Below are 21,250 nucleotides of genomic sequence, written 5' to 3' on the forward strand. Positions count from 1 at the left end.
GTTTCCTCCCACAGTCCAAAGATGTGCAGGCTAGGTAGATTGGTCATGCAACATTTCCTGTAGTGTTCAGGGGTGTATCGGTTATAGGGGGATAGGTCTGGGTGGGATGCTTCAAGGGGCGGGGTGGACCTGCTGGGCTGAAGGGCCTATTTCCACACTGCAGGGAATCTAATCTTTAGATGCTGCCAGACCTGCTGAACTTTTCCAGCAACTGTGTTTTTGTTCCTAATTCACAGTATCCACAGTTCTTTCGGTTTTTATTTAGTTCTTTTGTAGAAACATTTGGGTGATTTTTGTACAGCACAAATCAAACAAAAAATGGAGAAGGGAAAACTTAAGACTTGTGCAATGGCATAGACAACTTTTGAGACAACCAACAGCTACTGTCGAAAAATAAGAAACATTAGAGCAGTCACGTTACTGCAGTTTGGTGATAAATGTTTTGTGCTTCTGTGCAAAAGTTTACTAAAGACTCCTCCACCTTGTCTGATGAACTTCAGCTATTTAGAGGATCAGCACATACGTATACAGTACCATCAGCGTAGAATGATTTAACAATTTTCATCTTTGAAGAGAAGTGAAACAAAGCATTGTTATGATGGCACAATTTTAACGCATCAAGGAACAGGAATTCATAAGATTTCAACATAATCAGGCCACATTTTAAGATAAAAACCAAAAGAACTGCGGATGCTGTAAATCAGAAACAAAAGCAGAAGTTGCTGGCAAAGCTCAGCAGGGCTGGCAAAGCTCAGCAGGTCTGGCAGCATTTGTGAAGAATAAAATCAGTTAATGTTTTGGGATTCTGAGGGTGGGTCACCAGACTTGAAATGTTAACTCCAATTTTTCTTTCTTCACAGATGCTGCCAGACCTGCTGAGCTTTGCCAGCAACTTCTGCTTTTGTCCACATTTTAAGATTTTCAGTTTTGCTAGCTCATTGTGTCTGTCATCAGGCCAACTCCCTAACTTCTTCCTTTGTAGCTGTTTCAGAGAGCGATCACAAGCAAGATAGGTCATGTTGTAGGAACTGTATGGGTGTCAAATTGAACAGAGGAAATGGAGGGAGGGGAAAATCCAAAAAATCTCACCCTGACCAAATAGAAGCTCAGCCCGTGACGACAGAAATATGAGAAAGAATGCACAAGCACAATGGCTAATATCTGATTCAAAGTAGGCACTGCCAAATCAATGAATAGACACAGAAGTGAATTGAACAACAGCACAGGCAGTATGAATAGCTTACATGGGCAGAAACAAAAGCAAATTCAGAGCTTGTACTTCCTAATTTAGTTGAAGTGCTCAACAAGACAGTGACTATTTTTATATTTTCTCTTGTTGAAAAGCTCTTTTCACCTACTGTCATAAAGATGGATGAATGTGCTTAAAGCAAATCAAATCATTTAAGAGAACAGGAGAGCACAGCAGAAGCTATAAAGATAGCACCAATGTCCTTTTCTCATTGGCCTGTGACAATTTTCCTTCAAGTACTTGTCCAGTCAGTGTCCATCACGATTTCAAGAAGAGCATTCCATATAACTTGCTGCCCAAAAAGATTACTTCAGTGATACTGCCCTGCAGCATTCTTCATCTAAGGACACAATTCCAATCTCCCTGTCTATCAGGCTTGGTCACATCTGTCTGGTGATGCAACCTTCCACACCAGAGCTGTTTGAGAGAAATCCATCCTCCCCCACCAACTCCCACAAGGCTGACAAGGCTCCCCGCTACATGCTCCATTTCACAATCATTTTCTCTATTTCCTCTAACCATGACAGGGCTCCTCTTGTACACACCTTGCAACTCATCAGCCTCCATATTCAACAAGTTCATCTTCCTCCATTTTCACATGCTGCCATCAACACACACACCGTCCCCTCCCTTGTCACCATTCACCTGGTCCACTTCTGAGTTAACTCTGGATCTCCCTCTTCTCTCTCGGCACCTTTCAAGTACAAGATAGAAGACATACCCTCTTAGCTCCTCTGTATACAGGTCTCAAACATTCCTGCCAGTTATAATTTATTTGTAATTTATTTATACTTCTTCCAGTTGAATATACTGTGCTCGTGAATTGACCTACTTTATGTTGAGGAGATCAAAACGTAAACTAAGTGACTTCTCAACAGTCCTTAAACATGGCCCTGAGATTCTGATCAGCTGTCAGTTTAATTCTTCATCTCCCTTCCACTCTGATTTTTCTTAGTGTTCAATGTTCTAATGAAGCTCAATGCAAACTCAGGAAACAGCACCTTGTCTTTCAACTGGAACTTTACAGTTATTGAGTCCAGAAGACAAATTCATGAATTTTAGATCATAGCATCTGCTGCACTTTGTTTCCTTTTTCTTTGCTTTCAGATGGCAGGCATTGTTGTTCAACATCTTCGACACACATCTTTGGCTTTTGTACTATTCTTAGTCTTGCACCAGGAATTCATGGTTTAATATTTCCAGCCATCCACCACATGACATTTCTTACATTTTTGTTCTTTTTCCCTCATCCTACCCTAACTTATTAACTCAAAATCTAGTAAATTTCTAATGTTACCAGGTCTGATGTGAAATCACCAACCTGAAACATTAACTGTTTCTCTCTTTGACCTGCTGAGTATTTCTGGCATTTTCTGCTTGACATGTTTCCTGCATCCACAGTACTGTGCTTTTGTATGCCTGGGAATGACTTACAATTTTAAGCCAATCTGGTGTCATATTAAGCATCTTTCTGGGTAAACATACTGGTGCAAAGAATGGTGACAGTGGTGGGTCTGCAAAAGAGAAAATAGAAGAATAATGGCATTTACTCTTGGAAGTCATAGGAAGCATCACATTATATACGCAGAAGTATTGGAATATAAATGATTCCTAAAATAACACAAACTGTCATAGCAGTAAATCAGATCCTGTTTGCTAATCCACAAATATTCAGGGCATTTGAAGCAGCAAACCAACTAAACAAACACAGCTGAATGGAGGTGGACAAATACAGGTCAGACAGCAGGAAAGTCAACATTTGGACCAAAACCCTTTGTCAGGGCTGAGGAGAGGGAGCCCAAAAATAATTGGGGGGGTGGTGGGGTTGGGGAAAGGTAGGTGGAATGCTGACAGGTGGATTCAGATAAGGGATTATGGTGATTGGTCAGTGGGAAAAGGTGGAGTGGAAAGGTGACGAGGAAGATGGACAGGTTAGGACAGGTCAGGGAGGCAGAGATGGGATAAAGCTGGGGGTGAAGGGATTTTGAAGCTGGTGAAGTCAATATTCAGGCCCTTGGGCTGTAAGATCCCAAGGCAAAATATCAGGTGTTGTTCCTCTAGTTGACATTTGGCCTCACTGTAACAATGGAGGTATTCAGAGTTCCTAGCTAGCCTCAATACCTCTTCAAATGGCTATTATCCTACTTCCCTGTCATATACCCTGAAGTCCAAATAAAAGCTGATATTCACCCATGGGGAAGCATGTTTAGTATGCTTACTGAAAACAGCTTTCTCAACTGGCCCACTTGATAGACGCCTGAAGTTACAATAATTTACAGTCCTGCAGCGTCTTTTATTAATCACAGAGGTAATCTGTTCCTAGGATGGATGGTCTTTTCAAGTGCATCAGAGATAATGGGAACTGCAGATGCTGGAGAATTCCAAGATAATAACATGTGAGGCTGGATGAACACAGCAGGCCAAGCAGCATCTCAGGAGCACAAAAGCTGACGTTTCGGGCCTAGACCCTTCATCAGAGAGGGGGATGGGGAGAGGGAACTGGAATAAATAGGGAGAGAGGGGGAGGCGGACCGAAGATGGAGAGTAAAGAAGATAGGTGGAGAGAGTATAGGTGGGGAGGTAGGGAGGGGATAGGTCAGTCCAGGGAAGACGGACAGGTCAAGGAGGTGGGATGAGGTTAGTAGGCAGATGGGGGTGCGGCTTGGGGTGGGAGGAAGGGATGGGTGAGAGGAAGAACCGGTTAGGGAGGCAGAGACAGGTTGGGCTGGTTTTGGGATGCAGTGGGTGGGGGGGGCGGGGGGGGGGGGGGGGGGGAGAGCTGGGCTGGTTTAGGGATGCAGTAGGGGAAGGGGATATTTTGAAACTGGTGAAGTCCACATTGATACCATATGGCTGCAGGGTTCCCAGGCGGAATATGAGTTGCTGTTCCTGCAACCTTCGGGTGGCATCATTGTGGCAGTGCAGGAGGCCCATGATGGACATGTCATCTAGAGAATGGGAGGGGGAGTGGAAATGGTTTGCGACTGGGAGGTGCAGTTGTTTGTTGCGAACTGAGCGGAGGTGTTCTGCAAAGCGGTCCCCAAGCCTCCGCTTGGTTTCCCCAATGTAGAGGAAGCCGCACCGGGTACAGTGGATGCAGTATACCACATTGGCAAATTCACCTGCACATCTGCCAATGTGGTATACTGCATCCACTGTACCCGGTGCGGCTTCCTCTACATTGGGGAAACCAAGCGGAGGCTTGGGGACCGCTTTGCAGAACACCTCCGCTCAGTTCGCAACAAACAACTGCACCTCCCAGTCGCAAACCATTTCCACTCCCCCTCCCATTCTCTAGATGACATGTCCATCATGGGCCTCCTGCACTGCCACAATGATGCCACCCGAAGGTTGCAGGAACAGCAACTCATATTCCGCCTGGGAACCCTGCAGCCATATGGTATCAATGTGGACTTCACCAGTTTCAAAATATCCCCTTCCCCTACTGCATCCCTAAACCAGCCCAGTTCGTCCCCTCCCCCCACTGCGCCACACAACCAGCCCAGCTCTTCCCCCCCACCCACTGCATCCCAAAACCAGTCCAACCTGTCTCTGCCTCCCTAACCGGTTCTTCCTCTCACCCACCCCTTCCTTCCACCCCAAGCCGCACCCCCATCTACCTACTAACCTCATCCCACCTCCTTGACCTGTCCGTCTTCCCTGGACTGACCTATCCCCTCCCTACCTATCTTCTTTACTCTCCATCTTCGGTCCACCTCCCCCTCTCTCCCTATTTATTCCAGTTCCCTCTCCGATGAAGGGTCTAGGCCCGAAACGTCAGCTTTTGTCCTCCTGAGATGCTGCTTGGCCTGCTGTGTTCATCCAGCCTCACATTTTATTATCTCATAACAAAGTGTGTAGCTGGATGAACACAGCAGACCAAGCATCATCTCAGGAGCACAAAAGCTGACGTTTCGGGCCTAGACCCTTCATCAGAGAGGGGGATGGGGAGAGAGTTCTGAAATAAAATAGGGAGAGAGGGGGAGGCGGACCGAAGATGGATAGAGGAGAAGATAGGTGGAGAGTGGATAGGTCAGTCCAGGGAGGACAGACAGGTCAAGGAAGTGGGATGAGGTTGGTAGGTGGGAAATGGAGGTGTGACTTGAGGTGGGAGGAGGGGATAGGTGAGAGGAAGAACAGGTTAGGGAGGCAGGGGCGAGCTGGGCTGGTTTTGTGATGCAGTTGGTGGGGGGGGGGGGGGGGGGGGAGAAGAGAAAACGAGCTGGGGTGCATCTCAGGTTTCTTCAGAAGTGGCAACAGAACCAATTATTATTCGCTTATGCAATGAAGTTTTCACTGAGTGGAAACCCTGGATTTTAGAGAAACATATCACTGTACCACCTAATTTCCCGAAACGTAACTCAAAGATGTGTCAAGAACAGCACAGACGAAACGCCAGACTGTTCAGTGGGATACTCAAACTGTGTGTTTGGTCAATGTCAATCCAACTCAAAGACAGCATGTCCACAGGCTCAAAAGTGAAAACAACTGCCTGAGCTTTGAAAAAAAAGAAATAAATATGAAAGCTATTAATTTCAATGTGACAATTGCTTCCTTGCCAAAACAAATTCAAATAAGAATGCATCTTTTACATTGCTAAAATTTGATAATTGTCCAAAATCAGTTCATTCAAATTACTAGATAACTGAAAAAAAATTTCTAGTGCGCAAGATGAACTGAATCTGCTTCAATCATGCTATTAAGCAGCTGCACATTTCCAAGCTTAATTATTTACTGTGTAAAAAAGTTTTTTGTTTCCCCCCTCCCAACACTTTTTCAACTTTCTCTCAATCACCTTAAATTATACATTTTCTTTTCTAATTAAGGGCATGATCCTCAAAAAGGGAGCCAGGAAACAAGAACCAGGAGGCTTGTACTCAATAATCTAGCCTAGACTGATATAGATCCAAGTTTTACAAGTTAGCAGTTTTTCACCTTGTGTTCACTCCAAGAGGCAGCATTTGCATGCAGGGTTGTGGCTAATGAAAACTTAATTCTATCCTTTATATGTAATAAGTAGATTACCATGCTTCAGAGTCAACAACTTTACTTCAGAGTTTGGTGGATTTAGCAGAGAACAGACAGACTGCATTTAGAGCCTAACCCATGAATCTTCAATTTGGATGCAAATCAAATTTGATTTGTCCCTTTCTTTTTAGGAATACAGTACTTTCACAGGTAGACTGAACTGTCCAATGTGACAAGTCATTTATCTTTTAGTCACACTGCAGTGTCTCTTCAAAAACTAGGCCATTTGACATGATCTTTGAAACAGTGTAATCCTCACAGACGTCAGTCTCGATCCAGCTCTACAGTAGATCTGTTAGAATTTAAAGAAGCAGTCACTGATGGCTTCAGAGATAACGGGAACTACAGATGCTGGTCTCGGTCCGAAACGTCAGCTTTTGTGCTCCTAAGATGCTGCTTAGCCTGCTGTGTTCATCCAGCTCCACACTTTGTTATCTCGGTCACTGATGGCTTCATTGGCTCTGATAAATACAAGATCTTTGACTTTCAAACACATAAATTAACTCACTCCTTGCACACCTTATTAATACATTGATATGGCATAATTTTAATATGCAATACTACACAGAACAGGCCCTTTGGCCCACCAAGCCTGTGCCAATTTCAAGTCCTTACTTGGACCCACTACCTATTGCTTATGCAAGACAGCTACTCCTTGTCCATCTCATGTTCATTTATCTATCAAGATAGACCTTTAAATGTTGCTGACATGCTTGCTTCTGCCAACTTCAATGACAATGTGTTCCAGGCCACTACCACCTTGAAAGATTTTGCCCTCACTTCTCTCCCAAACTTTACCCCTCTCACCTTGAGCCTGTGCTCATTTGTAGTTAACCTTTCCACCCTGGGAGAAAGCCTTGACTATCCACCCTAACTATGCTTCTTGTAACTTTGTAGATTTCATTCAGGTCACCCTTTAGCCTCCACCTTTCCAGCAAAAGCAATCCGTTTATCCAACCTCCCCTCATAACTAAAACCCTCCAGATAAGGCAACATCCTAAGAAAACCTCTCTGCACCCTCTCCAAAGCATACATGACCTTCCAGTCGTAAGGCAATCAGAACTGCACACAATATTCCAAATGCGGCCGAACTAAAGTTTTGTATAACTGCAACAAAACTTGCCAACTTTCTGGCACTTCCACAATTTTCAGATCAAAGAACCTTAAGTGGAACCTATAAAACAACCACCATCTCCATAGGACCCATGGTTTGAAGGGCCTGGTCATTTCTTTGACACAGAGGTGGTCAAATCTCCAATAATTCTATGTAGCCAAGTGGCAATTAGTATTGTTGCTATCACCTGAAGTAAAAGGGATTTTAATAAACATCTCTTCCAGTTCCCTACAAGCATTTGTTCACTTTATGTGGATTTATGTTATTTAGCAGAGGTTCACCTGCACATCCGCCAATATGGTATACTGTATCCGTTGTACCCGGTGTGGCTTCCTCTACATTGGGGAAACCAAGTGGAGGTTTGGGGACCGCTTTGCAGAACACCTCCACTCGGTTCGCAATAAACAACTGCACCTCCCAGTCGCGAACCATTTTAACTCCCCCTCCCATTCTTCAGATGACATGTCCATCATGAGCCTCCTGCAGTGCCACAAGGATGCCAAAGGTTGCAGGAACAGCAACTCATATTCTGCTTGGGAACCCTGCAGCCCAATGGTATCAATGTGGACTTCACCAGCTTCAAAATCTCCCCTTCCCCTACTGCATCCCAAAACCAGCCCAGTTCGCCCCCTCCCCCCACTGCATCACACAACCAGCCCAGCTCATCCCCTCCCCCCACTGCATCCCAAAACCAGCCCAGCCTGTCTCTGCCTCCCTAACCTGTTCTTCCTCTCACCCATCCCTTCCTCCCATCTCAAGCCGCACCTCCATTTCCTACCTACTAACCTCATCCCACCTCCTTGACCTGTCCGTCTTCCCTGGACTGACCTATCCCCTCCCCACCTATCTTCTTTTCTCTCCATCTTCAGTCCGCCTCCCCCTCTCTTCCTATTTATTCCAGAACCCTCTCCCCATCACCCTCTCTGATGAAGGGTCTAGGCCCGAAACGTCAGCTTTTGTGCTCCTGAGATGCTGCTGGGCCTGCTGTGTTCATCCAGCTCCACACTTTGTTATCTTGGATTCTCCAGCATCTGCAGTTCCCATTACCTCTCCATCGTACCCTTTACAGGAGACTAATTTATCTCTGAATTGCATGCTTGACCTGATATGGTCAACTTTGTTTCATTAATGACCTGTGTGGCCAATACAGACTTGAGTGTTGCGTTCCTAAGCTGGATCCAAACTCCATGCCTGGAGGTAAAGATGCAGCGCTCCAGTTTACTGTTAAGCAAAGTCTCTTTAGTTATTCCTCACTAAACATTCGAGATGAAGGCTGTCAACCAGTGAAGTACTAACGAGATCATTTCACGGTAATGCAAGAAGGATTTGCATTTGTGACATCTTGACATCTCAGGATATTCAAAACCATTTCACGATTTGAAAAATCAGTCAAGTTGGTGGCAGCCATTTTGCACATAGCAATAACAGCAACAGGGTCAATGACTAGTTATGCTGATTTTTATCAGTTTAGGTTGAGGGAGGAATGCTAGCCAGAACATAGTGTTCTTCTTTGATCTTCAATGGTCATCTAAACAGACTGATATCAAGCTCCCTTGGTGCTGCCCTGAAGCATGCTCAAAAACTTGAAGCCAGGCTTGAATGCTTTGGACAAGTAATGAGAAAACTCAAAATTAGTGAATACAAACATCAGCCTAACTAAGTATACTCTGTAACCTGTATTTTTTTTAAAAACTTAGATAGACAATCAATCAAAAGGTGTTGTATAGATGGTGTTTTTATTGCTTAAAAACAATAAATAATCTCAAGCTTCCAACAAATGCAATGGAAATATTTTCAAGTCATCCAGAGACAAGTCTGATTTTTGGTTGAAATATTTTTCACACTTGGATTATCACTTATGTCAAAACAGACTACAAAGGTTCATTTAATTCATACAGGTTGATTGTAGCGTACAACACACCAGTTTCTTGAAAAGTCTGAGGGAGTGGTCACTGGTGGGCTTGCATTTGTCCTGCATTTTGTGAGCTAAATATACTTAGTACATTTTCAAGAATTGGTTTGAACAAGTAGGTTTTCAAATATTTTCCTTCAACTCCTCCTCATCCTGTCTTTTGTTGGACACGAGATCTAGTCACAACAGTCAGAAAACAAATCTACAAACTCTTGTGGCATTAGTTAATTTTGCCTCTACTAGTTTTTATAATTTTTGAACCAGCTAGGTCATTTCCCAAGAAAAAAAACACCATTTCCTTCTGTAAGGATTTGTTTCACTACTCCAGCTAGAAGTCCTCCATTTATAAGACAATCTTTAATCCAACTCCCTACAAGGGACTGGTTTGTAACCTCCAGGTATATCTCCAATTCACTTTTTTTTCCCCATTAGGCCATCTGAAAGACAAAAAGTATGATCAGCCAGCATCAGTGACTGACCTACTCCAGTCTCTCAATGTCTTTATTGGCTTTCCTCCTTGATTAGAAAGATAAGGGAATCTCTCTCCATTGCAATATAATATTCAGAATTTACAGTGGTCTGATTCTATTTAGCAATTACTGAAGAAGAATTTCCTTGGCGCTTCAAAGTCATCTCCCACTTCTTAGTGGATTCTGAAGAAAACTGTTCTCTTTGTGCTAGACAGTTTAAATACCTATCTTCTTTTCTGAAGCACACTTTCCTGAGGATTCTTTCAGCAGTTGTACAACTACAATCAGTCTCCCATTTAACTTACAACAATTAGCTTTGGAATAGCCAGTACTGTTTAATAGAAGCATGTTATTTTCCGTGCATCACCATTACGTTTGAGCTTTCCTCCACTAATAATGTAGTGCCCCTCTGTTTGTTCCCTAAAGCTGGTACTTTTTCTACTTGCAGATTTTCTATTCCTCCAATCGCCTTGTGGGTTCCCACATGACCATCTCCCAACCTGCATCTGTCTGTTCGTGAAGGCAGCAGAGTGGGGTTGCGAAACATATCAGCCACGACTGAATAGCAGAGAAGACTCAGTGGGCCGAATATCCTAATTTGGCTCCTGTATCTTATGATCCAACACTTGCTTCTGAATTCAAAACTGGTGTTTTCTGAAATCAATTACTGACTCTTCTGATGGCCTTGATGTGTTTATACTACCTTTTACACACACATAACTATAAACATTTTTTCCAATAATGCCACTGAGGCCTGCAGTCACACGCTTATTCAGCAATGCTGGATATTAGATTTGAATTCTACAAAACCTGTTGACTTAAAAAATTGCTCACAGCACAACAACACATTCATCTGCCTCTCCTTTTAAAAACGGTCTACTTTCCAAAAAAACAATGATACATTACATATCTTTGATCACGATACACATATCAGTAAATACTCTACAGTCTTACTACCACTTAATCTTCAAAAATAATTGCATTTATTGCAATAGGATAAAAATGGCAAGTGAACACAGGTGGTTTAAAACCACACCACCCCTAATACACTGCATTTGGGCCCTTTTATGGTGCAGTGGTAGTGTCTTACCTCTGGACTGAGGGGCCTGGGTTAAAGTCCCACCAGCTCCAGGGGTGAGCAATGACATTGCTGAACAGGTTGATTAGAAAAACAGGTTAATTTTAAAAAAAGGAAAAAAAATTACTACGTTATGGCTATTCTAGTGTTAGTGTCGCTACCTCTGAGATAAGAGGCACGGATTAAAATCACACTAGTGAGAAAACAAGACATTACTACTTTTTTTGCGAATCAATCAGCTGTAGTAACAATAAAACTAAACTTTCATAATTCAATGTTAAGTTAAGAAAAAGGGGAAAAACAAGTCATAGATTGTGTTATGGCTCTTACAGTACAGTGAAAGTATCCCTGTCTCTGAGCCAAGAGGTCAGGTTCAAGACCCACCTGTTCCAGGGATGTACATTAACATATCTAAACAGGTTGATGAAAAAAAATTAAAAAAAAACATTATTCTAGTGCTACTTTCAAAAAAAAATAAAGGCAATAACAGCAAGCAATGATAAAATATTATGCATAACCAGCACTGAAGTGTTTACAAATAAAAAATTGGTCTGACAAATAGCAAGTCTCAAAAATTATACAGTCATGGAGTTTTAAAGTACAGAAATGGGTCATTTAGCCTACATGTCTGCTCCGATCATCAAGTGCCTATCTCCTGTAATCCCATTTTCCAGCACTTAGCTATAGCCTTTTACGCTTCGGGGTTTCAAGTGTTAAGTAAAATTATTTATATGCAATAACATTAAAAAGACAGATTCATAGTTTATGGAACAGAGTTTGCCCATTAGTCAAATATCATGCCATGGATCCTTTGCTGTGCATGGCAATTAATATTTCAGTTTGCAAATTAACCTTCAACTTTTGGGTGTTGATTCTGTGCAGCCAAAAAGATAGTTCAGTTTTACCAAAAATAGTGCAGCGAACAGCAGTTCACTTGTGGATTACACTGAAGGTCAAGTCATACAGTGACACGCTTAACACCACAGTTACTACAGAAAAACTTGGCAATGATACTAAGTAACCCGCTGATGGACTTGTCCAAGTTCAGTTTATCAAAGATCCCAAGAAAACCTGTTTATGATATGTCCCAGAGTGAAACCTTTTCTTAAAAATCCAATCATAGGATATGTAAGTCGGTAGCTTTGCCAGGTTTTACTGCCTAGAGGGTCAACATGATGGGTCTGGGTCATGATGACCAGACCAGGAAGGACTCGAATGAACCATATGTGTTTTTCATACAATGGTATATGGTCGCCACTAGATTACCTTTGCATATCAGACTTTTTTTTATAAAATTGAATTCAAACTTCCACCATCTGCCATGGTGGGATTCAATTTCATGTTCTCAGAACATTAACTTGGGGTTCTGGATTTCTATGGCAGTGGCCTCACCACTACACCATTTTCTTCCCTAGTTTTGTTGCTCACTTGGTTTCGGAGACCAGTCATTGGTTTAATGGTCTACATCAAAGCAAATGAAGTAACCAACATAATTTTGTTGGACAACAGGTAAGAGAAAAAGGCAATGAACTTAAACACTTCAATGTGACAGCAATAACAAAAACGTGTTTTAAACTATGAGCATATATCAACAAAACAAGATATGGACTGGTTAGTTGAGTTCTTCTGTTTTTCTAGTAGTTATATTCATTGTTAGGGAAATGTTTATTATCAACACTGAATTTTTTCAAGATACGGCCTAAGGCCAAATTTAAAGAATTTGAATTCTAAGCTTATCAGCATTCATATAAGAACACTTAAGTGGAGTAAACAGATGCCTATAATGGTTAACAATTCACATGTGAATGATGTAGTATTTTGTGGCATTGACAATGCTCTCCATCATGCGATTCCAAATTGTCAATATCTCTCTACTGGGTGGGAAACAAGCAGAGAACAAGTGCTTTAAAAAAGGAGGGAAGAATAAATCCCAGCTGTTCCAGAATTTACAACTTGCAAACAGTGGATGAATACTGGCAGGACTCTAAACTTAAATAAAAGCTGACACTCCAGTTCAGCATCAAAGGAGTGTAGCACTGTTGGGGACACCACCTTTCAGATGAGATGTCGAACCAAGATGCTCTTCTTAGGTAAATGTAAAAAAGATCCCATACCATGATTTTAAGAAGAACAGGCTAAGTCTTAGCCACTATTTATGTATCCCACATCACAAAAGCAAATTATCTGGCCATTACTGCATCGGCCTTTGTGAGAGCTTGCCGTGCACAAATTAGTTGCCCTGTTTCTTAAAACTATGACTATACTCAGAAATACCTTATTAGCCATATACCACCTTGGAATGACCCGTGATTGGGAAAAGGGTTATATGAAAGGAAGGCATGTTTTGTTTCCCAATTAATACTTTCATCCCCAGTACTATTCCACTTAGTCAATGTATCAAACCTCAAATGATAACTAAATGCAAACTTAGAACATTTGGTCTCCCCATCATAAGAATAGCAGTTACTCTGCAGCAATCATTGATATTTCAGAGGGGAGTACCTCACACAACATGGGCAAAAAATATTTCCTGAAACAGAAACACCTATTCCAAAGTGGGTTAGAGTGTAACATATACACGGATTAAATCCAAGCTGGAGCAATAACAAAAATGCTTTCATGTCAATCTGTTTGGTTCCATAACAAAGCAACTGACAGAACAAAATTTAGGTAATTTCATGGATGCTGTTAACAAGTGTACGCTCTTGCTTTGAACAGCTACGAAGTAAAGCCAAAGATTACAGGGCGAAGCAGATTAGACATCTGTGGTGTAGGTGATCTGCACCTCATCTCCCTCTAATTATCCATCTTTGAATCCCTTCTTGACATCCTTACCTAATCAATTTTGGTTTACATCCATAAATGTATTTATCTATCTAGTCAGAATGCTCTTCAAAAGAGTTCATTACATGAGCCCAATAACCTTATAATTCCATGGTGATTCTCTGATCAGCTCAATTTTGCACAGTCACCTTAAGGTGGCATGATATATTGAGAAAGTGGTTTTAAAAATAACATGTGACATTGAATAATCAGATGTTCAGTTTTAGATATTCTCATTTCTGCAAAATGCACTGTGGAGATTATAGTTAGAAAAACTAACACAAAATCCTTCCATTCCAGAATTGCCAAAACTGAGGGGGTTACGGGTGAATGGCAGGCTGGCTCATTCTGTATGGAGGCGTTCACAGTGAGGTACAACACAGATCTAATACAATTTGAATATTAGGTACTAATATAGCAATTTAACCATAATGTAAAATTTATCTCACTCATACTTGTGTCCACAATCACCAACTATGTCCAACAGGTTAATGAATCGAAGTTCTCATTTGCACATTTTAAACAAATGTGCAGATGTTGTTGCCAATTCATTGAGTCTGAGCAATGTAACTGGGGTTTATTCGGCACCAGCAGCTACGACTATTACAAAACTGCTTCATGTAGCGTTCTAGTAATATAAATGAAGCACCGTAAGTCAAAACGTACTGACAAGTGACTTGGTCTGCCATCTGTTCCCTCAGCCAAAGAATATTTCATGACCAAGGTTACCTTGTAAAGGCAGATGAAGATTGTCAGCCCTGCTTTTAGTTACTACTTCTGAGTCGGTGAGGGACGATCAAGTGTACCACTATTCCAATGTTAATTATGTTGTCTGAAATGGAAAGGTTTAGACAAGGTTGGAAGTGGCTCTATTTTACACCAGAAAGTGCACAGAAGGAAACTGTATTAATTACTATTCTAGGGTTGCTAAGTGACCGCAAGGGAATTTAAACTTCAGAAGAGGAGTTGCTCGTTTTGTTGACAGTTTTGCCTAAGTAATATCTGTAAGTGAAGAAGTAAAGTAATAGCTGCTTATGTTCCTACTTCTTTCACAAACTCCCTATTAAAGTTACATGTGTGTGTGTGTGTGTGTGTGTGTGTGTGTGTGTGTGTGTGTGTGTGTGTGTGTGTGTGTGGTTTGTATATTTTGTGATTTGACATACCATCAAAGGAATAGAACATAAAACATCGTTTAGTGTCTCTCTTTCGTTACCATATTAACCCAGTCAAGAAAATAAGCACTTTATTTTGAAGTGTAATTTGCTTACTGTTTGACAGCGTCTTTCCAAACAATAAAATTCACTTCTTGATCCCTTCCAATAGGTATCAGAAACCAATCATAACATAGCATCACATTTCATAATGTTCAGCAGGCTTGCCAAACACAGCCATGGTGCTGTGCATCAACAGAAAAGACACTATGAACTGCAGTGGCAAAGCCAGAAATGTTTATGGACATAGAATTGACCCAATAGGAACTGCTGGACCATAGCATTGTTATTTCTGATAATGGAAGATCTGAAGCTGTTCCAAAGTAAGAACTGGTCATTTCTTTTAAGTTATTTTCCTGGTTAACTGTGGAAATTATAGTAAGTTTTCATTAGGGCCAAGGAACTCATGCATCCTTTCAGGGTGATACAGGGACACTACAAATACTTTAGCAACACACATTTCTAAATTCTGAAAAAGCATCACACACACGCAAGCGACAAGAACGGCAACAACTCAAGAAGGTAGTGCAACACCACCTTATCAAAGTCAAATAGGGAGAAGCAACCATGAACAAGAAAGAAGCCATATGCAGCTAAGTCTTTCATTTATGCAGCACCTAATCATGTCCCTGGGAAGTATCCCAAAGCACTTCAAATTTTATTAATTACAATTACGCACATAATAATCAAATTCTTTTGTAGAACTAAATCTCAAATATGAAGGTGAATGGCTAATGTACTTTTACTGACACTGGTGGAATGACAAACTTTGGCCAAGACACCACAGGATTCACTTCTCTACTGTAAACTGTACCATGGGTTTTGTTTCATCTGATATGCACTTGATATTTCATACGACAAAAAGGACACTTTTAAGCATTGTGCTCAAGTACATGTTAAATGCACTATACAAGTGCAAAATTATGCTCTTCTAGTGTGGACTAGACGCAAGTGTTTAGAACGGCAGAATCGACTGAGTCCTGAAAGAAACTCCAGCAACTTTTAATGCAAAACATTAGTGGCAATGTGACATTTCCATGATGGTTGCTCAGAATGAAGTATCTCACTGCGTCACTGAAATATATTCAGGAAGGCAAAGTTCTGTGCTCAAGTTATTATTTAAACATGTGTCATTAAAATGATGTCCTTGAATACAATACCCTCATAATTATGTTTTGCTTTTAAAACAGCAAACTTTGTCTTAGTATAGTCTCAATATAAGCAAAGCAATCTGAAGGGGGATATGCCCTTGGCAATTTTAATGCTTATCCAAATAAAAGTGATCAAATATGAAATTGTTTGCACATCTGTATCCTTGATAGTGAATGACCTTTATTTAATTTTAAATGGAAGATTATGATTGTTGGCGATTTCATTGTCAAATACTTTACTTACTGCATGTATGGGGTGTTAAAGACAAGACAAACTGGTCCCGTTACTGTGTCATACTAACAGTGAGACAAGGACATGCGGCTAACTTGGAAATATTTGTCCCACCAAGGACACTAGAAACCATGCTTTAATCCAAAGAATATAACAAAGCAAGAATTCCCTCAGTTAAGACAGGAAGCAGTGTGCTGGGTGTTGAGATACAAACATCACAGTTAAGGCAGAATCCCCAAAAATACAGAAATAAATGATGGGGTAGAGAGAGAAATTGGGGGGGGGCCAGGGGCATGCGGGGGGGGGGGGGGAGAGGAAGAGGTGGGGGGGGGGAGAGAGAGAAGAGGGAGACGATGGGTGGGGGTGGGGACAGGGATAAGGTGCAAGACTGTTAATGGGCATTGGGCATCAAGCAGATGGGGGCGGGGGGAAGAGGGGGAGAGAGAGACGTGGGGGGGGGGGAGGAGAGAGAGACGTGGGGGGGGGAGAGACGTCGGGGGGGGGAGAGGAGAGACGTCGGGGGGGGGGGGGAGAGAGACGTCGGGGGGGGGGGAGAGAGACGTCGGGGGGGGGGGAGAGAGACGTCGGGGGGGGGGGGAGAGAGACGTCGGGGGGGGGGGGAGAGACGTCGGGGGGGGGGAGAGACGTCGGGGGGGGGGGGAGAGACGTCGGGGGGGGGAGAGAGAGACGTCGGGGGGGGGAGAGAGAGACGTCGGGGGGGGGAGAGAGAGACGTCGGGGGGGGGAGAGAGAGACCGTCGGGGGGGGGAGAGAGACACGTCGGGGGGGGGAGAGAGACACGTCGGGGGGGGGAGAGAGAGACGTCGGGGGGGGAGAGAGAGACGTCGGGGGGGGGAGAGAGAGACGTCGGGGGGGGGGGAGAGAGAGACGTCGGGGGGGGAGAGAGAGACGTCGGGGGGGGGAGAGAGAGACGTCGGGGGGGGGGAGAGAGAGACGTCGGGGGGGGGGAGAGAGAGACGTCGGGGGGGGGAGAGAGAGACGTCGGGGGGGGGAGAGAGAGACGTCGGGGGGGGGAGAGAGACGTCGGGGGGGGGGAGAGAGACGTCGGGGGGGGGAGAGAGAGACGTCGGGGGGGGGGGAGAGAGACGTCGGGGGGGGGGAGAGAGAGACGTCGGGGGGGGGGGAGAGAGAGACGTCGGGGGGGGGGGAGAGAGACGTCGGGGGGGGGAGAGAGAGACGTGGGGGGGGGGAGAGAGACGTGGGGGGGGAGAGAGACGTGGGGGGGGGAGAGAGACGTGGGGGGGGGGAGAGAGACGTGGGGGGGGGAGAGAGACGTGGGGGGGGGGAGAGAGACGTGGGGGGGGGAGAGAGACGTGGGGGGGGGAGAGAGACGTGGGGGGGGGAGAGAGACGTGGGGGGGGGGGGAGAGAGACGTGGGGGGGGGGGAGAGAGACGTGGGGGGGGGGAGAGAGACGTGGGGGGGGGGAGAGAGACGTGGGGGGGGGGGAGAGAGACGTGGGGGGGGGGAGAGAGACGTGGGGGGGGGGGAGAGAGACGTGGGGGGGGGGGAGAGAGACGTGGGGGGGGGGGAGAGAGACGTGGGGGGGGGGAGAGAGACGTGGGGGGGGGGGGAGAGAGACGTGGGGGGGGGGAGAGAGACGTGGGGGGGGGGGAGAGAGACGTGGGGGGGGGGGAGAGAGACGTGGGGGGGGGGGAGAGAGACGTGGGGGGGGGGGAGAGAGACGTGGGGGGGGGGGGAGAGACGTGGGGGGGGGGGGAGAGAGACGTGGGGGGGGGGAGAGAGACGTGGGGGGGGAGAGAGACGTGGGGGGGGGGAGAGAGACGTGGGGGGGGGGGAGAGAGACGTGGGGGGGGGGGAGAGAGACGTGGGGGGGGGGAGAGAGACGTGGGGGGGGGGGAGAGAGACGTGGGGGGGGGGGAGAGAGACGTGGGGGGGGGGGAGAGAGACGTGGGGGGGGGGGAGAGAGACGTGGGGGGGGGGGGGAGAGAGACGTGGGGGGGGGGGGAGAGAGACGTGGGGGGGGGGGGGAGAGAGACGTGGGGGGGGGGGGAGAGAGACGTGGGGGGGGGGAGAGAGACGTGGGGGGGGGGGGAGAGAGACGTGGGGGGGGGGGGAGAGAGACGTGGGGGGGGGGGGGAGAGAGACGTGGGGGGGGGGGAGAGAGACGTGGGGGGGGGGGGGGAGAGAGACGTGGGGGGGGGGGAGAGAGACGTGGGGGGGGGGAGAGAGACGTGGGGGGGGGGGAGGAGAGAGACGTGGGGGGGGGGAGAGAGACGTGGGGGGGGGGGAGAGAGACGTGGGGGGGGGAGAGAGACGTGGGGGGGGGAGAGAGACGTGGGGGGGGGGAGAGAGACGTGGGGGGGGGGAGAGAGACGTGGGGGGGGGGAGAGAGACGTGGGGGGGGGAGAGAGACGTGGGGGGGGGGGGAGAGACGTGGGGGGGGGGGAGAGACGTGGGGGGGGGGGAGAGACGTGGGGGGGGGGGAGAGACGTGGGGGGGGGGAGAGACGTGGGGGGGGGGAGAGACGGGAGAGACGTGGGGGGGGGAGAGAGAGGGGGGGGAGAGAGACGTGGGGGGGGAGAGAGACGTGGGGGGGGGAGAGAGACGTGGGGGGGGGAGAGAGACGTGGGGGGGGGGGGAGAGACGTGGGGGGGGGGAGAGACGTGGGGGGGGGGGAGAGACGTGGGGGGGGGGGAGAGACGTGGGGGGGGGGAGAGACGTGGGGGGGGAGAGACGTGGGGGGGGGAGAGAGACGTGGGGGGGGGGGAGAGAGACGTGGGGGGGGGGAGAGAGACGTGGGGGGGGGGGGAGAGGGGGGGGGAGACGTGGGGGGGGGAGAGAGACGTGGGGGGGGGGAGAGAGACGTGGGGGGGGGGAGAGACGTGGGGGGGGGGGGAGAGACGTGGGGGGGGGGGAGAGACGTGGGGGGGGGGGAGAGACGTGGGGGGGGGGGAGAGACGTGGGGGGGGGGAGAGAACGGGAGAGACGTGGGGGGGGGAGAGAGACGTGGGGGGGGGAGAGAGACGTGGGGGGGGGAGAGAGACGTGGGGGGGGGGAGAGAGACGTGGGGGGGGGGAGAGAGACGTGGGGGGGGGGAGAGACGTGGGGGGGGGGGGAGAGACGTGGGGGGGGGGGAGAGACGTGGGGGGGGGGGGGGAGAGACGTGGGGGGGGGGGAGAGACGTGGGGGGGGGGGAGAGACGTGGGGGGGGGGAGAGAACGGGAGAGACGTGGGGGGGGGAGAGAGACGTGGGGGGGGGGAGAGAGACGTGGGGGGGGGAGAGAGACGTGGGGGGGGAGAGAGACGTGGGGGGGGGAGAGAGACGTGGGGGGGGGGGAGAGACGTGGGGGGGGGGGAGAGACGTGGGGGGGGGGGAGAGACGTGGGGGGGGGGGAGAGACGTGGGGGGGGGGGAGAGACGTGGGGGGGGGGGAGAGACGTGGGGGGGGGGGAGAGACGTGGGGGGGGGGGAGAGACGTGGGGGGGGGGAGAGACGTGGGGGGGGGGGGAGAGACGTGGGGGGGGGGGAGAGACGTGGGGGGGGGGAGAGACGTGGGGGGGGGGGGAGAGACGTGGGGGGGGGGGAGAGACGTGGGGGGGGGGAGAGAACGGGAGAGACGTGGGGGGGGGAAGAGACGTGGGGGGGGGGAGAGAGACGTGGGGGGGGGGAGAGAGACGTGGGGGGGGGGAGAGAGACGTGGGGGGGGGAGAGAGACGTGGGGGGGGAGAGAGACGTGGGGGGGGAGAGAGACGTGGGGGGGGAGAGAGACGTGGGGGGGGAGAGAGAGACGTGGGGGGGGAGAGAGAGACGTGGGGGGGGAGAGAGAGACGTGGGGGGGGAGAGAGAGACGTGGGGGGGGAGAGAGAGACGTGGGGGGGGAGAGAGAGACGTGGGGGGGGAGAGAGAGACGTGGGGGGGGAGAGACGTGGGGGGGGGGAGAGAGACGTGGGGGGGGGGAGAGAGACGTGGGGGGGGGGAGAGAGACGTGGGGGGGGGGAGAGAGACGTGGGGGGGGGGAGAGAGACGTGGGGGGGGGGAGAGAGACGTGGGGGGGGGGAGAGAGACGTGGGGGGGGGGAGAGAGACGTGGGGGGGGGGGAGAGAGACGTGGGGGGGGGGAGAGAGACGTGGTGGGGGGGAGAGAGACGTGGTGGGGGGGGAGAGAGACGTGGGGGGGGGGAGAGAGACGTGGGGGGGGGGGAGAGAGACGTGGGGGGGGGGGGAGAGACGTGGGGGGGGGGGAGAGACGTGGGGGGGGGGAGAGACGTGGGGGGGGGAGAGAACGGGAGAGACGTGGGGGGGGGAGAGAGACGTGGGGGGGGGGAGAGAGACGTGGGGGGGGGAGAGAGACGTGGGGGGGGGAGAGAGACGTGGGGGGGGGAGAGAGACGTGGGGGGGGGAGAGAGACGTGGGGGGGGGGAGAGAGACGTGGGGGGGGGGAGAGAGACGTGGGGGGGGGGAAGAGAGACGTGGGGGGGGGAGAGAGACGTGGGGGGGGGAGAGAGACGTGGGGGGGGGGGAGAGACGTGGGGGGGGGGGGAGAGACGTGGGGGGGGGGGAGAGACGTGGGGGGGGGGGAGAGACGTGGGGGGGGGGGAGAGACGTGGGGGGGGGGGAGAGACGTGGGGGGGGGGGAGAGACGTGGGGGGGGGGGGAGAGACGTGGGGGGGGGGGAGAGACGTGGGGGGGGGGGAGAGACGTGGGGGGGGGGAGAGACGTGGGGGGGGGGAGAGACGTGGGGGGGGGGAGAGACGTGGGGGGGGGGGGAGAGACGTGGGGGGGGGGGGAGAGACGTGGGGGGGGGGAGAGAACGGGAGAGACGTGGGGGGGGGAAGAGACGTGGGGGGGGGGGAGAGAGACGTGGGGGGGGGAGAGAGACGTGGGGGGGGGAGAGAGACGTGGGGGGGGGAGAGAGACGTGGGGGGGGAGAGAGACGTGGGGGGGGAGAGAGAGACGTGGGGGGGGAGAGAGAGACGTGGGGGGGGAGAGAGAGACGTGGGG

At 48.8% G+C, this 21,250-nt stretch overlaps 1 protein-coding gene across 2 annotated transcripts in view; it reads right to left on the reverse strand.

Moving 5' to 3' along the window:
• adss2 (adenylosuccinate synthase 2) overlaps positions 1-21,250 on the reverse strand; it is a 72,316-nt gene that overhangs the window by 47,446 nt on the left and 3,620 nt on the right. The window contains exon 1 of one of the 2 annotated variants that reach the window (XM_048536611.2): positions 2,684-2,745. The exons of the other annotated variant lie outside the window; for it this stretch is intronic. Within the exon in view, the coding sequence (XP_048392568.1) occupies positions 2,684-2,716 (33 nt within the window). The 5' untranslated portion in view covers positions 2,717-2,745. Of the gene's footprint in view, positions 1-2,683; positions 2,746-21,250 lie in introns of those variants that run through there. 2 annotated transcript variants of the gene reach the window in all.

This window comes from Stegostoma tigrinum, chromosome 9, assembly GCF_030684315.1.
Source record: "Stegostoma tigrinum isolate sSteTig4 chromosome 9, sSteTig4.hap1, whole genome shotgun sequence".
In the NCBI taxonomy this organism is placed as follows: domain Eukaryota; kingdom Metazoa; phylum Chordata; class Chondrichthyes; order Orectolobiformes; family Stegostomatidae; genus Stegostoma; species Stegostoma tigrinum.